At 31.0% G+C, this 15744-nt stretch overlaps 1 protein-coding gene across 9 annotated transcripts in view; it reads left to right on the forward strand.

Annotated features, from left to right (window-relative positions):
- Positions 1-14928, forward strand: part of LOC126741325 (protein unc-13 homolog B) — a 353601-nt gene extending 338673 nt beyond the window's left edge. For all 9 annotated transcript variants that reach the window (XM_050447729.1, XM_050447724.1, XM_050447728.1 and 6 more), the window contains 4 exons: positions 288-386; positions 5324-5486; positions 5547-5673; positions 10665-14928. In XM_050447729.1, the coding sequence (XP_050303686.1) occupies positions 288-386; positions 5324-5486; positions 5547-5673; positions 10665-10853 (578 nt within the window). In that variant the 3' untranslated portion in view covers positions 10854-14928. The remainder of the gene's footprint in view (positions 1-287; positions 387-5323; positions 5487-5546; positions 5674-10664) is intronic.
- The last annotated feature ends 816 nt before the right edge of the window (positions 14929-15744 follow it).

Genomic DNA, 15744 nt, shown 5'->3' on the forward strand with positions numbered 1-15744 from the left:
AAAAAATTATGTTTTTTTATTGTTTTTTTTTAAATTCTTTGAAAATCTCTCAGATGTAATTAATCACAGAATCTTTGTACGATTTTCCAATATTCTACAGCAATTCGTTTATAACTTATAGACATTTTGAGCGCAACCTAAAATTCTACCTGAAAACCTTTACACCGAGCGTCTCTCCTCCTCAAATAATTCACGAATTCCATAGACACATGCGCTTTCTAGCAGTTACTCTTTCACCCATTTTTAGTCATTAAACGACAATTAAATGTCCATACATCATTTTCCAGATTCCGTGGACGGACAAGAGGGCAGCGTGGGCGAAGTATCCATCCAGGTGGACCTGTTTACCCATCCAGGCACCGGAGAGCACAAAGTAACCGTAAAAGGTATAAAGAAATCGTTAAAAATTGCAAAAAAATATAGCAGTCTCAGAGTCTCTCGAGTTTTTGGATTTTCTGGTGCTTTCACCAAAACACGAAACAATATTTACACACTAATATTATGATTTATAACTTTTTATATTCAATATGTCTATACTGTCAGGGGGGTCTTCTAGAACCTTCACCATTCATAAAATAAAAGAACAATTACATACTAACATAACTTTATGTTATGGCCTAACTATATTTATTCCGTACGTTTAAAATTGGATTGGGATCGTTTATCTGGTGCATTCGCTAAAACACACCAAGTTTATTATAGGCAATACATTATTTTTTAATATATTTGATAAATTTGCGAAGAAAACTTAGAAAAACAATAAAAAAATGTTAAAGGTAGTGAAAATGGTATTGCGAAAATAAAGCTTTAGGCTGCTTTTGACATAGTAGGCAACCGATTATTAGACATAATTACATCTCTTGAAACTGGAAGTTTTAAATTCTAAACTAGCTGATAGACTTCAGGCCAAAAAATACTGTTCCAATCTATGAAAAATTTCTTGAATTTATTGTAATAAAACAACTTTGTTGCAATAAGATAACAAGATTGTGGCAACAAATTATCGTATTTAGCACTCATCATATCTCATTTAGCAATCTGTTATTGTAAAGAGAGAGAGAGAGAGAATTTAGGTTTGTAATCTGATGCCATTTAGCGCCCTGTACGTTTTTTTTTTAATATTTTATTATATAGATTTACTTCCTTTAAGAATTCTATTATATTCTTTATATTTTCTTTATTTGGTTCAAGTATATGTTTTAGGTTAGTGGTGATTGGTAAATTGTGTTTTATTTTAAATGTTTGCAGTCTATTGCAATGTGCAAAAATATGTTTTATGGTGAGATTATAATCGTTGCAAAAAGGGCATATTGGTTGATTTTCCTTCTTTAAGATATATTTCATGAGTGGTTTTAATGTGGCCTATCAGAATTCTAAAAATAATTGATTGGTCTTTTCTGTTTAAATTTACATCTTGGTAAGGTGAAGGTTGTATTTTGATTATCTCAAGGAGCTTATTGTCGGTTTCATCTAAATCTAGTTTTAGGTGAGTAATATTTTGTATTTTGTTATTTATTTGCAGGAATAGATCTCTGTAGTAAAAGGTATTTGATAGTCGAGAACAAATACCGGTTGGATTTTTTGCCATGTTATCAGCTGTTTCATTCTCGTCTATACCTATGCGACTGGGAATCCAGATAAAACTAATATTTTTACCATTTCTATTGCATTTGATTATTTCATTTTGAATATTTATGAATGATGGGTGTTCACCACTATACCTTTTAAGAGTATGTAATGAGCTGAGAGAGTCTGTAGCAATTAAGAATTTATTGAAAGATTTTGTGAGAAATATTTTGAGAAAAAAGCTGAGCTGGTATGTGTATTTGTCTTTGATCCGTCTGTGAAAATTATGATATGGTCGGAGTAATTATTCTTAATAATGGTGTAAAATTCATTTCTTATAATTTTGTGATGTGTGGATTCTTTATTGGATTTAGTTAGATTTAAGTTTATATCTATACCAGGGTGGAAAGTTATAGTTGATATGATGGCCTATTTCAGGGAGTTTTATATTATACATTTTGAGTGATTTCGTTAGTATTATGTTAGGTGGAATAGTTTGATGGGAAAGTTCCAGTACACACTCTAAGGCATAGATTTTGTATTAGATTTATTGTATTTATATATGATTTCCTTGCAGATGTATAAACTATACTTCCATAGTCTATTTTTGGTCTAATAATGGTAGTGTATATTTTTAGGAGGGTCTTGAAATCACTCCCCCAGTTTGAGTTTGCTAAAATCTTTAGTAGGTTTATATCAGCAGTGCTTTTAATTTTTAAGTGTTTAAAATGGTCTTTCCATTTCCAGGTCATTTTATTGTCGAAAATTAATCCTAGGAATTTGTTTGATATTACATTAGGAATTTCGGAATTTTGTATTTCAATAATGTTTGTCTTAGGATAGTTTCTTTTTTTACAGAAATGAATTGTATTAGATTTATTTGGTGAGAAAGTGAATCCATTTTTTATGTGCCCAAGATGTAATGTTATTGATGCTTTTTTGCAATTTTCGTTGACATATTTGACTATCTGAAGATGAGTGATATATTACTATGTCATCAGCGAATATTCTACAATTTATATATGGAGGAATAGCTGATCTTATACTGCTTATAGCTGTTATAAATAAGGTTGGGCTGAGTACGGATCCTTGAGGAATACCATTTTCTAGTATAAATTTTGAGGAGAGGGTATTTGCTATTCTTACACAGAAGGTTCTGTTTGTCAAGAAATTTTTTATGAAGTTTGGTAGATGACCTCTTGTTCCCCAAGAAAATAGAGTTTTAATAATATTGTATTTCCATGTGGTGTCAAATGCACGAGTTAGGTCAAGAAAAGTAGCAACGAGGTGATTTTTCTTAGCAAAGTTTTCATATAAATCTAGAGTAAATTTCATTATATGGTCAATTGTAGATTTCCCCTTGCGAAAACCAAATTGATTTGGATCAATGAGGTTGTTTTTTTCTAAGTACCACATCAATCTAAAATTTACTATTCTTTCTAAAATTTTGCTTAAATGGTTTGTAAGGGTTATAGGTCGGTAGCTTTCTATATTGGTATGTGGTTTCGCGGGTTTTACAATTGGAATTAGAGTTGAATGTCTCTATTGATCAGGATTATTGTAAAGATTAGTGATGATTTTAATAGGGAAATGTTTAATGGTAATTTTCTTCTAGCAGTTTTTTTGGATTTTCGAATAGCTTTTGAAACAATAAATAGAAATCTTTTATTTAAAAAAAAAATTAAAAAAGAATGGTTAATAGGTCCACAGTTTTAAAGTGATTCAACTTGTATTTACATAACAGAAAGCAAGTTGTGAAATATAAAAACATCACGTCCTTGAGGAAACTACGACGGATCCTTTGCTTTTCATATTCTACATAAATAATATAATTTGAGTAAGCACAATGAGTAAAACAGTTCTATTTGCGGATTATACAATGGTGTATACTGTAGGAAGCGATCTGGGTAAAATGCATCAAACTATAATTTGAGTAAAATATATATTTGGTTATGCCATAGCAATTTGAATATTAATGCGGTACAAAAATAATTTAACAAAAAAAATTGGCGAGTTACTTATTTAGTTGGGTATTACGTCACTTATAGTATTTTTTAAAAATCAATTTAAAAAATACTATCTAACACGCTCAAATATTGAAAAGAAGAAGACAATACACTTATTAACGTATTTAAAAGATATATAAACTTAAATTTTAAACGAAACCTTTCGATATATTTAATTTAATGTAATTTCAATAAGTCCTAAACACAATAATTTACTTGAGGTATAATAGATATTTTTTATACCTAGGAGCTAAGGTTTAATCTATTGATCTCTGAGCTGGTTTCTTCTTTTCAATATCCTACCTTACTTTAATATGAATATTGAAAACGATGAGAAAAACTTACTTATTTAATAAAAATACCTAATTTGCATCAACATTTCGGTAGTTAGATCTACTACCATTATCAAGGTAAATTAAATTAAAAATATGAAAAAATATACTTATCTTTTCCAATTTCTCGTCTGAACCTTGTGTAAAATTTTTTCTTAATTCGAGAATATTCACAATAGTTTCTTTATAATTTGACGTTTGATTGATAGTTTGATAGACTGTTTTTTATGAATATGTAAAATATATGAATTATAAAATATATAAATACACCAATTCGTCACAACAATACAGATTTTACTTTAAAAAATTGGCCTTATCTTGAATCCAAATCTTAATTTTTATTCACACGTTAATAGCATAACGCTCAAAATATATAGGAAAACTAAGTTTATATCAAGAAAATAAAGAAGGGCTAAATCTCTTATTTCATACGAAATTGCTTCTTTATAACTGTATTGCTGTACCACACAAATAATACAGAATAGAGCAATGAGAATTATTTAAAAGTGTAATAGATATACGCCAATTGATACCATGTTAAAGGTATTAAACATTATAACCGAAAAATTTTATGTAACGCTTGTATGTTTGTATTGAAAATTAAAGGTTCCTAAATATTTTTGTTAAAAAACAAGACTATTTAGTAACAGGCACATTTACATCTGAACGAATGACAAATAACATTCCGCATAATTGAATGCAATTTTTAAATTAATTTAGAAAATTGTCACAATTTAAATAAATTTAAAGCGTCATATATTTTCCCTCCCAAAAAGGGATTAAGAAATTTAAGTTTCATAGCTAACATTTAAGAGATTTGTTATTATGAATTTTAATTTAGTTTGTCCTTTATAACGTCTTATGTTTTCTGCATAGCACCATGATGTATTTATAAATTATTACTAATATCTAGTTTGCAATTGGTTGTACTTTAAAAAGTTGATAAGGTCACATTTATAGTCTTGTTGTGTTTATACAGTGATGATTTCTATTAAATACATGAAAATAAATAATTTATATAGCAGATCAAGGTTTAAACACTTGACTTTGAACACAATAGAGAGGCCTTTGCGACGCAGTGTTTCTTGGACTAAGGATATATTATTCGAAAAATAGACCAAGAATCACAACTTAACCTGGAAACTTGTGTCATAATTTTTATTTCACTTCTATGCAAAATAATTTCGTTATTTTGAATATGTTAATTGTTTTTGGCCAAACATCGGTTTAATATGATGCATGTATTACATAGTATGCGGTATTCTTGATAACGCAGAACTAGTAACGTAGTTCTATGTGTGTCATAGAAAAGTAATGGAATGAATATTGTTGTACAGGGTATTATAATTATTTATTTTATTGTTTTATGTTTTTTTAGTTTTAGGTTTATTTAAATGTGTACAATTATTATTATTGTAGTCGTTGCCGCCAACGATTTGAAATGGAACCTGGTGTCCGGAATGTTCCGGCCGTTCGTCGAGGTGAACCTGATCGGGCCCCATCTGTCGGACAAAAAGAGGAAACACGCGACGAAATCCAAATCGAACAACTGGTCGCCGAAGTACAATGAAACCTTTAATTTGTAAGTTTGATTTGCCTGTTAAAATTTTGTTTTTTGATTATTAAAAATTCCCCGATTTAGCATCATCGGTAACGAGGAACAGCTGGATTTCTATGAACTACATATCTGTGTTAAAGACTATTGTTTTGCTAGAGAGGATAGACTTGTGGGTGTTGCCGTTATGCAGCTCAAGGACATCGTCGATAAGGTACGTTAGTTTTAAAAAGGTTTCTTTAAGGTGATATCAGATCTAGATGAAGCCTCTAGGCATTAAGTGAATCAAAAGTGATAAATAAATTCATTAGTGAACTCCGTATGAACACAAAAAAAACAAAAACTGATTTGGTGTTATACAGGAGTTAATAAAAAGTTCAATTTTTCTCTAAACTTTTAAACTTTAAATTCACAACTGAATAATGATTATTTTTGCTGCATTTTCAAGCCCTATCTTTTCTTAACAACTTGTTTTTTGATTCATGGTTCAAGTTTCCATGGCACCGTGGCATGTCAATGAGGTTTTGATCAACGAGTTACAGATTTAATTTTGCTTTACATTTTTGGGTTTTTTTGAAGCGTTTTTTAAGTTATTTTAGAAAGTGTGTTTCGGAGCTGTTGCGTAAGCGATACGTTTAAAAACTCTATGAGGCGATGGTCATCCGATTATTATCCAAGTTCTTATCCAAGTACATTAAAACAAGGAAGACGAAGGGCCACAAACGTAGTTGAGGATCAATTTCTTCGAGAACAAATAGCCTGTTCTGCTCCAGCTTTGGTAAGAACCTTGGTTTCACCTGATACTGCTTTATACTGGAGTGCTTAGAAGAACATCTAGGTAATTTATAGGAGAATATTTGACCTTGATGCATGACAATGCTCGACAGCGCAAAGCACAAATAACAGGGCAATATTTAATAGATGTTGACGTTGATGTATTGGACTGGCCCCCAAGAAGTCCAGGCCTCAACCCTATTGAGTACTTGTGGAATATACTGGGAACAAGAGTTAGGTAGATCTACGGTAAATTTCAAACTTTGGCTGCGTTAGATGAAGCACTGACAAACGAGTGGTAACGAATACCCCAAGATGCGATTGCTTTTTTAATTGATCTATGCCCGAAAGATGAGAGTTGTTATTTAAGCTCGTGGGGAAAATACCCGATTTTAGGAAAAATTATTATTAAATATGAATAACGCCGTTATCCATTTTTTTTTTAATTTTGTTGCTAATGAAGCATTATTGCATTGTTTCCTTCTTTAAGAATATAGATATCCGAATGAATCAAAAAATCAGTTATTAACAAAAGATAAGGCTTGACAATGCAGCAAAAAGAATCATTATTCGGTTGTCAATTTTGTCCACAGGGTATTTAAAAGTTTGGAGTAAAATCTAACTTTTCATTAACCCCTGTATAACACGAAATCAGTTGGAAATTTTTGTAGCATCAATATAAAAAAATTATGACAATAAATCGACCTAAAACTCGGCAAAAAAATATTAAAATCAATGCAATACTGAAAAAGTTATTAAGGATTGAATTTGAACCAAATTGCCGTTGTCCGGTTAATTTTGCGGGCCAGTGTATTACTTATTTTTATTTTTAACACCTCAACTTTGACCCCTCATACTGGACCAAAAAATTGTACGGCAACCTGGCTAATACATTATAAAGTTGGCTCATTTAATCTACTTTATAAATTATCCAATATGTTTTAAAAAACGGTTTACTCTTATTGTGATACACTGAAAGATATATCTAATCTACTTTATGAAAAAAATTAAATAAATTTATAATTATGGCATATTTAAAAAATATTTGTAATTAATTTGGAAAATTTTAAAAAAAATCAAATAATATGTTCGAACTGTGTACCACCAACGCGAATGCAGACGTGGCATCTTTTAATAAATGACATTTTGATCCATCTTGCATTCCTGGCAACGTTAAGATCTTGGGTCATTCATTCGCTGCCGTAATTCAGCAATATTATTTTTTGGTCTTGCATAAACCTTTTCTTTTATGCAACCCCAGTAAAAAAATCGAGGGGGTTTAGGTCTGGAGACCTGGAAGGCCATAAAATTGGACCAAGTCAGCCGATCTATCTGTTGGGGTAAGTTTGGTGTAAATATCGACGAACTTCATGAGCATAATGCCGGGCAACCAACAATTTGGGAAACACATTATTCGGTGACTGGCCTAAAGGAACATCTTCTAAAAGAATTAATAATAATAATTCGTTTATTAGGACCAACGTCACAAGGCCTTGTTGCGTAGGTTCTGTGGGAGTTTAATATTATTAGTTATCCAAGGCGCGTAATTTTGTTTTTTGTTGGCTTTGAATGTTTTTAAGGGAGCATGAATATCAAAAAGGTTTAGGATAAGCGAATTTAAATATTTTAATTTTTCGTCCACATTTGGTATATATTAGATTTCGTCATAATACATTTAAGAGGTCTATACTTAAAATTTTTCGTATTACAGGTTTCATTTAAGAGTGTTAATCTGAAGATAGGTGCAAAAATGATCAGCAATCTGAACAGTATTAACCCCAGACATCTTAACAATTTTTGAATTACAAACTATTAAATCAATTAGAGATGCTGAGCGGTAAGTCATTCTAGTAAGTTCGGTGATCACTTGCCTTAAGTCAAATACCTCTGCTATACCTTTCAGTTTTTTTGCATTATTAGAAGCCTGCAACAAATTAATGTTAAAGTCTCCAAAACATATAATATTTTCATATTGAGAATAGAGACACTAGATATGCTTTTTTCAAAAAAGTCTAAAAAATCAGTAATGTTACCATTTGGAGGTCTATATATAATCCCATACACTACATTACAATAACTAAGTTGAACCCACATAAACTCAACAAATGAGAAATCACCAGAACTGAGAATTGTATGCTTTATACCATCTCTAATATAAAGTGCAACGCCACCACCTCTACGGTTATTCAATAGATCTTGTTAAATAAAAGTAAACCCGTCAATATTCATAATGTTATTATTGATATTTTGTAAGAGCCATGTTTCTGATACACCAACAACATGAAATTGAAAACTTTCAAGGTAATTCCTAAATTCAGATAAATTGGTCACAAGTGCTCGAACATTTAAATGAGAAATATTAAAAGTATTAAAAGCCATTACCATTATCGAGCAGCCAGAAGTTAAAAAATTTAATTTAAAACAGCAAATTAACACAAGACAAACACGGTTCAAAATAGGTTCGTACAAAATAATTATATAAATATGAACAATAAAAACACAGATGTTAAAATATAAAGATTAAAAAGACTTATATACGACTATTACACTACTTACATATAAAACCACTTTTTAAAGCTTTCCTTGACTAGAGGTAGAGTTTCTTCTTTCAGTTTGCCTAATAGCTCTAGAAACAAAGGTCACCATCCCTAGGGTAGATGTTCCTTTACCCATGTTATCAGGTCTTTTGGATTTTTTCTTTCGGTTTTTCGTTTACTGCCTCCTTCGAATCCAAAACCTTCTTCGATGTTTGTTGTTCAGTACTTTTCTTAGGTGGTGCCTTGTTACTTACAGAAATGATAGAAATGACAGGCGTTGTAGGTGTGCTGTTATCGAGAAAGACCTGTTTTTTGTTTATAAAGAAGTCAGAGTGTTTACTTTTAGCAGTTTTAAAGTACTTGTACAGAATTTTATGATCTATTTGCTGCTCAACTGTCGAATTCGTCCTTCAGCCCTAGTTCCAATTCGGTATAAATTATCCAAGTCTTGTGGTTTAACGTTGACCAATAAGACTGTTGGTAGATCGTTTTGACAAAAACCCGAATAAATCTGCCAGTTTACATTTTTTGGTAATTCGAATGGGCCAGTTAAACCTCCGTTCAAAATACTGGTCCACAAGTTTACTTTAAATCGGTCCTACTACGACCTTTCTTCTGGAATAGAGTGCCATCCTTTTTGAATGTACTCTCATCCGACCATAGTATATTATCTAAAAAATTCGAATCTTCTTGATTTGTTTGCAACATTCTACGGCAAAATTGTTAATTAATTTTATTAATTTTGCATCCGTTGAAAATGATATGGATGATATTTAAATCGACTAGTGATGTCGTTTACTACCGATTTCGGTATCCCTGTTCTTTTTTCGATTGCTCTTGCCAAAGTAGTCGGATTATTTGCAATTTCTTCTAAAACTTGGTCAACATAATCAATACGAGGTCTTCCCTCTCGGAACAGGAGCATGATGCATCCTGCCTTCGGAATATGAGCGGTGAACATACAATAAATACACGATAGTAAGGATATCGGGCCAAATTTGGATATATTTCTTGATAAAAATTAGATGCTGCTAGAGCATTCCCCATAAATGGAATGCATGTTTGCATACTCTTGGGCGGTACATAGCAAGGGCAAAATAAATTATTAACCACTAAAACAAACAGCTCAAAAAACACTGTCTACAGGAAAATGAACTCAAAAACAAAGCCACAGCAATCGGTAACAGAAACCTTAGGATACAAGCAAAAAAGTAGTTAGTTCACGGAATACTGTAAACAAACTACATTCCAAAAATTTGTAGTTTATTGCTGTGGTATAAGAATTATCTTCGCTCTTGATTGTTTAAGTTAAACAAATTATTTTAAACATAACATCAAAATTTGTTTAGGTTTATCTTTTCACTAACAGTAAACCGTTTTTTAAAACATATTGGGTAATTTTAAAAGTAAATTAAATGAGCCAACTTTATAAGGTATTAGCCAGGTTGCCGTACAATTTTTCGGTCCAGTATGAGGGGTTAAAGTTGAGGTATTAAACATAAAAATAAGTAATACTTCATTTTAGAATAGATGTCCTATTACATATTTTGGCTGTTTAGTTTAATGTCTGTCTTTGATCAGTAAAATGACTATTCAGTGTTGCAAAGCTAAAAAAAATATCTATTTTCAAGGCGTGACGATCGAAAACCTGATTCAAGAGTAGGACTTTGGTGACTTCCATTAAAGTGCCAATATCTCGAAAACCATTGATTTTTTACTAAAGTTATTTTATGTTTCTAGGTGCTTATTAGTTGCTCCATTAGTATTGTCGTTGACTTTTTGGACGCCCTGTATATAATAATCGTTATTTTATCAAAAAAGTAGGGATATACTAGACGGATAATCTTTTTTTATTGTTGATTTATAGTAGTAAAAAATTTCGTTTGTTTTTTAGGGTTCGTGTGCGTGTTGGCTCTCGTTAGGCAAACGGATCCAAATGGACGAAACGGGTTGGACGATCCTCAGGATATTGTCGCAACGCACAAACGACGAAGTCGCCAAGGAGTTCGTCAAACTGAAATCGGATATCCGGCAAGAGGACGCGGTGATCAACCAACAGCAGCAGCAACAGCAACAACAATAATAATAATAATAATAATAATAACAATAATTATAACGAGACTATTTTTCGAATATTTCTGTGTGTCGTCTACTATAAGTGAGTGTTTGGACTTAAAATAATAAGTAATTAAGTAAAACGATTGCCTTCTCTCTTCTCATCGCTTCTTCCCTTACTCACGGGTGGCCTTTTGTATAAGATTTAACACAAAAACGGAGATTTAAGAAAAATCTCTTTTTTTGTTTATTATTACAGCTGTTTGCAGCGTGTATGTTAAAACTTAATTATTGTTAAAAAAATTGATGGACCGTCCGCCATTTTTTGAATGCGATTCGTTTATTACATGTTGTGCCTCCCATGATTCAACTCAGTTTTTATTAGCACAAGTTGGAAGAAAATCCATAACAAAAATTTCTTGTGAAAAACTTTTTTTTACGGGTATTAAAAACTGCCCTTCAATTATCACAATTTACGCATTCAAATTGACACACTTTTACTTTTTTCCATGTACAAGCAATTTGCTCTATATTGTTTTTTGTGTTTAACAGATTGAACTTTTTCCTTTTAAATTAAAAACCTGAAAAAATTATTTTGTTACTCTTTTCGGTTATTTTTGAGCAAATTTCCTGTCATATTACAATGTTTTAATTCAATCACTGCCTAGACAAATGTAGTTCTTGTGTCTTCCAGACTATTGAAGCCAGAAATGCGTTTTTTTTATACTATAAGACACTAAACGGTTTTTTGATATTAAAAAAATTCAGTGTCGTTTCATCTCTTTTTAGTGCAATTGTCGCTATTCCTCTCTTGAATGGTCAAAAAGTTATTTTGTAATTCTTCTGCATAATATTAATTTAATTATTAAACACTAATAAAAACGTCCTATTTTCTCATGTATTTTTGAACTTGTGCTAAGAAAAATTGAGTTCGTAAAATTAAAACTTTTAAGAGAGTAAAATGCAATAAAAATACCGCCATCGTGTCATTTTAGGGTAATCAATTTTTTTTTGTACACAAACACATTTCTGACGATTAAATTGTGGATTAAATTGTAAAACAACCACTGTCAGAATTTCCCCTAAATATTATTAACATAAGCTTCTTGCCTGAACATCTTTTTTGCACTCGTGTATCATCATAAATATATAATGTTGTTATTTTGTAAAAAAAAAAAAGAAACATATGTCCCACATGGGGAACTGTATATTCATTTGTTAAAATATAATTATTGTTTTTATTATCACGATATTTATACTTATATATATAGGCATATTTATTCATTTGTATAACCTCCCAATAACTTTGTTAGTGTTTTCAAAAAAGAAATCGAACACTTTTTAAGGAAGTTACATAATTTCTTAAACGGTGTATAGTGGGTTTTTTGAGGATGAATTTCATGTATAAAATCTGATTTTAGGTCCAAAATTCAGTAAGCTAGAGGAGTTTTGGTTAAGCCTTTTCCGGAAGCAGCTTTTTTCACAAAAACTACACTTTCACTCCAGATAACTGAAAAACTATTTCAGGCATTCCAATGGGGTTTTCATTCAAAGTTGAAGTGTTTCTTGACGAATAATTTCATGTATAAGGAATTTTTATATCTCAAGAATGTTCTGAGTTTTAGTCACATTTGTGTAGGATGGACCCTAGTGAGGGTAAACTGAAAAACTCTAAGTAAAATATTTAAACAACTTTGGATGGAGACATGGCATTTATTTGAGAAAAACTTAAAAAGTTTTTGAGGTATTTTTATAATTTTTCCAAAAGGTTCTCGAGGATAGATTTCATTTCATGTCAAAAATAGGCTAAACAAGAACACTTTGGGTTAATATAAATAAGATTAATTCTACAAGCAGTTGAGCCTATTTTTATCTCTTTCTAACTTTTTTTCAACTGCCTGGAATAGTTGTCTAAGCAATTTTAAGCCTATTTTTGTCTTTTTCTAAGTAATTTGAACTGCTTGGAAAAGTGGCCATTTTTCCATCTCAAAACATTCTAGTTTTTTTTCATTTAAAAACAATTTAGTGTTTCTGAAAAATTCTTTGAGGAATTTACATAATTTCTTTGAGAGGGTATAGTGGGATTCTTGAGGATAAATTTAATGTATAAAATATACTTCTAGGTTCAAAATTGAGTAAGCTAGAGGAGTTTTGGTTAAGCCTTCTCTGGTAGCAACTTTTTGCACAAAAAATCAACTTCCATGCAGGGTAATTTTAAAACTGTTCCAGGCATTCCAACGAGGTTTGCACTTAAAGCTGAAGCGTTTCTTAACGAATAATTTCATATATGAAGAACTTTTGTAATTCAACAAATTCCCGAGTTATAGTAACGTTTGTGTAAGATAGACCCTCGTAAGGCTAAAATGAGAATTTTAAAAATAATTGTATGGATGAGTGAAACTCGAAAACCTATTGAGGATTTTTTATAATTTTTCAGGACAGAATAAAAGGATACATGAGGATGAATTTTATATATAAATGATTCTTTTAGGCCGAAAATTGACTAAGCAAGGCCACTTTTGATTAAGCTATTTCTGGAAACAACTTTTTTTATTAAAATTCTATAAACCCGAAAAATGTTTTTCGGATTTTTTATAGTTTTTCCAGGGATCTTTAAGGATGAATTTCATGCACAAAATATGCCTCTAGGTCCAAAATTGAGTAACATAGAGCCCTTTTGGATAAGCCCTCGCTTATTACACAAAAATTCAACTTGCATCCCAAATCATAGGACTATTTCAATGGTATTTTCACTCAAAGCCAAAGCGTTTCTTAAAAAATAATTTTATACATAAACAATTCTCAAAGTTTAAGAATTTCCCGAGTCATAGTGAAATGAATATTTAAAACACTAACAAAGTAACTAGGGGTATCTGCCGTACTACGTATAGCTAAAAATATTTGTTTTCTCTCTGTGATAAACTGTAAGAAATCGATGTACGTGTGTCTCATTTAAATCTATAAGCTACTGTACCACGCAATTTATGGTTAATTAATTCACACAAACCCTCTCTGTATCATCTTATTACAAGTACTTGTGTAAAATCGACAATATTTTTTCAGTATTTTCAGTATGGAGAAACGGGAAACTCCTCGTGACGAAAATCGCAAGTTTTCGCCCTCCAGTTTTGAATAGTTACAAGTTTCCTTAATTCTCCCACCACCTTAGATAGCAAACGGTTTTCTTTCGGTGATTTTGTGGTTAGATGTAAAAACAAATGTCATTTAGATAGAATTTCAATGTACTATACGAACTGATTAGCTAATTTCTTTGAATGTTGTCATGTGTAATTCAGTATTTTTTTGCATAAAAGCGCCAGGGCAAACGTGTGCCTGGAAGGTTTAATTATTTCCTGGATCTATGGAAAAAACAAATTGTAATTTCCCCTTGGTGCTTTTTGGCATGAAAAATCAGCAAATTTCTCTAACATATTGTCATTATTATCATATCAGACATAAAGGTGCTTCAACAACGCTTTTTCTGTCATTTGTATGAATTCAATGGTAAATACACAAAAAACTAAGGAATAGTACTGCATTGGGACCATTTGATTTCGGAAAAACCCTTCTACCACCCTTAGTTTTATGATTAATTTTTTAAAAGTGTATTTATCAATATTATGGTAAAACTCAGTTGCTTGATGACCATATCGACCAAAGATCTTTGTTATATAATGTCACTTAGCGTAATGTATTTTTTTTTGTAAAAATGAATAGAAAACTTCCTATAAAACTTTGTTACTATGGTGTATCGACTAAAACCTGTAAATATATTAAGGATTGCTGTATAAATTAACATTTTTAAATTATGATATAAAATGGACCATAGTTAATATATAAAAAAAAAATTGTAAAGTGCTGCCCGAAATATGCGGCCAAGAGGGAGAGAGAAACACATTTAGCCCAATCTGCATATTTTCTTCTCATATTTTCGGCAGAACTTAAGTTTGACTTTAGCCTACGAAAATGCGTCATTTTGTTGGGCTACAAGCCGACGAATTGTTACTCGATTACTCACCGTAACTCTTTTTTTCGTTTTGTCAGAAAATATATTGCATATGGAAAAGCCTCTAAATAAATGGTTTTTTGTTAACTATACTGGATTTTTATTTGTTTTATTTATAAAAAGTGTTTCAAAGTGTAAAACTGAGCGAACCAGAACAGTTTTGGTTAGAGAGGAAAACTTTAAATTTCTCTCTATGATAATTTAGAAATTATTCCAGGGATTTCAATTGAAGCTGCCTCAGTTTTTACGTATGAAGAATTTTAGTAGCATAAGTATTTTCTGTTTTATAGGCAGATTTGTGTAATATGGAAGTGAAGATGATAAAATGGGAATTTTAAGAAGAATGGAATATGGAAATGGTTTTGAATGAAATTTTTTCGGGCAGCATAAGGAGATTCTTGAAGATGAATTTCCTGTATAAATTACACTTCTAGGTCAATTGAGTAAACTAGAGTTTTGGTTAAGCCCTTTCTGATTAAATAACTCAAAAACTATTCCAGACATTTTAATGGGGTTTTCACTCAAAGCTGAAGCGTTTCATAACGAAAAATTTCATATATGAAGAATTTTTGTGGCTTAACGATTTCCTGAGTTAGTCACATTTGTGTAGGATGGACCCTAGTAGGGAGGCTAAAATGAGAATTTTAGACAAAATAGTCAAGAACAACTTTATAGACATTTTTTAATGAAACTCTGAAAACATTTTGAGGATTTTTTATAATTTTTTCAGGACAGTAAAGGGGGGTCAATATGCATAAATTTCATCCATAAAATATGCTTTCAGGTCTAAAAGTGAATAAACTAGAACACTTTTGGTTAAGCCCTCCTTTTTTTTTCAAAAATTCCACTTTCATTCTAAATAATTCAAAAACCATTCCAGGCATTCCAATGGGGTTTTCACTCCAACCTAACG

This window comes from Anthonomus grandis, chromosome 10 (genome assembly GCF_022605725.1).
Source record: "Anthonomus grandis grandis chromosome 10, icAntGran1.3, whole genome shotgun sequence".
NCBI lineage: Eukaryota > Metazoa > Arthropoda > Insecta > Coleoptera > Curculionidae > Anthonomus > Anthonomus grandis.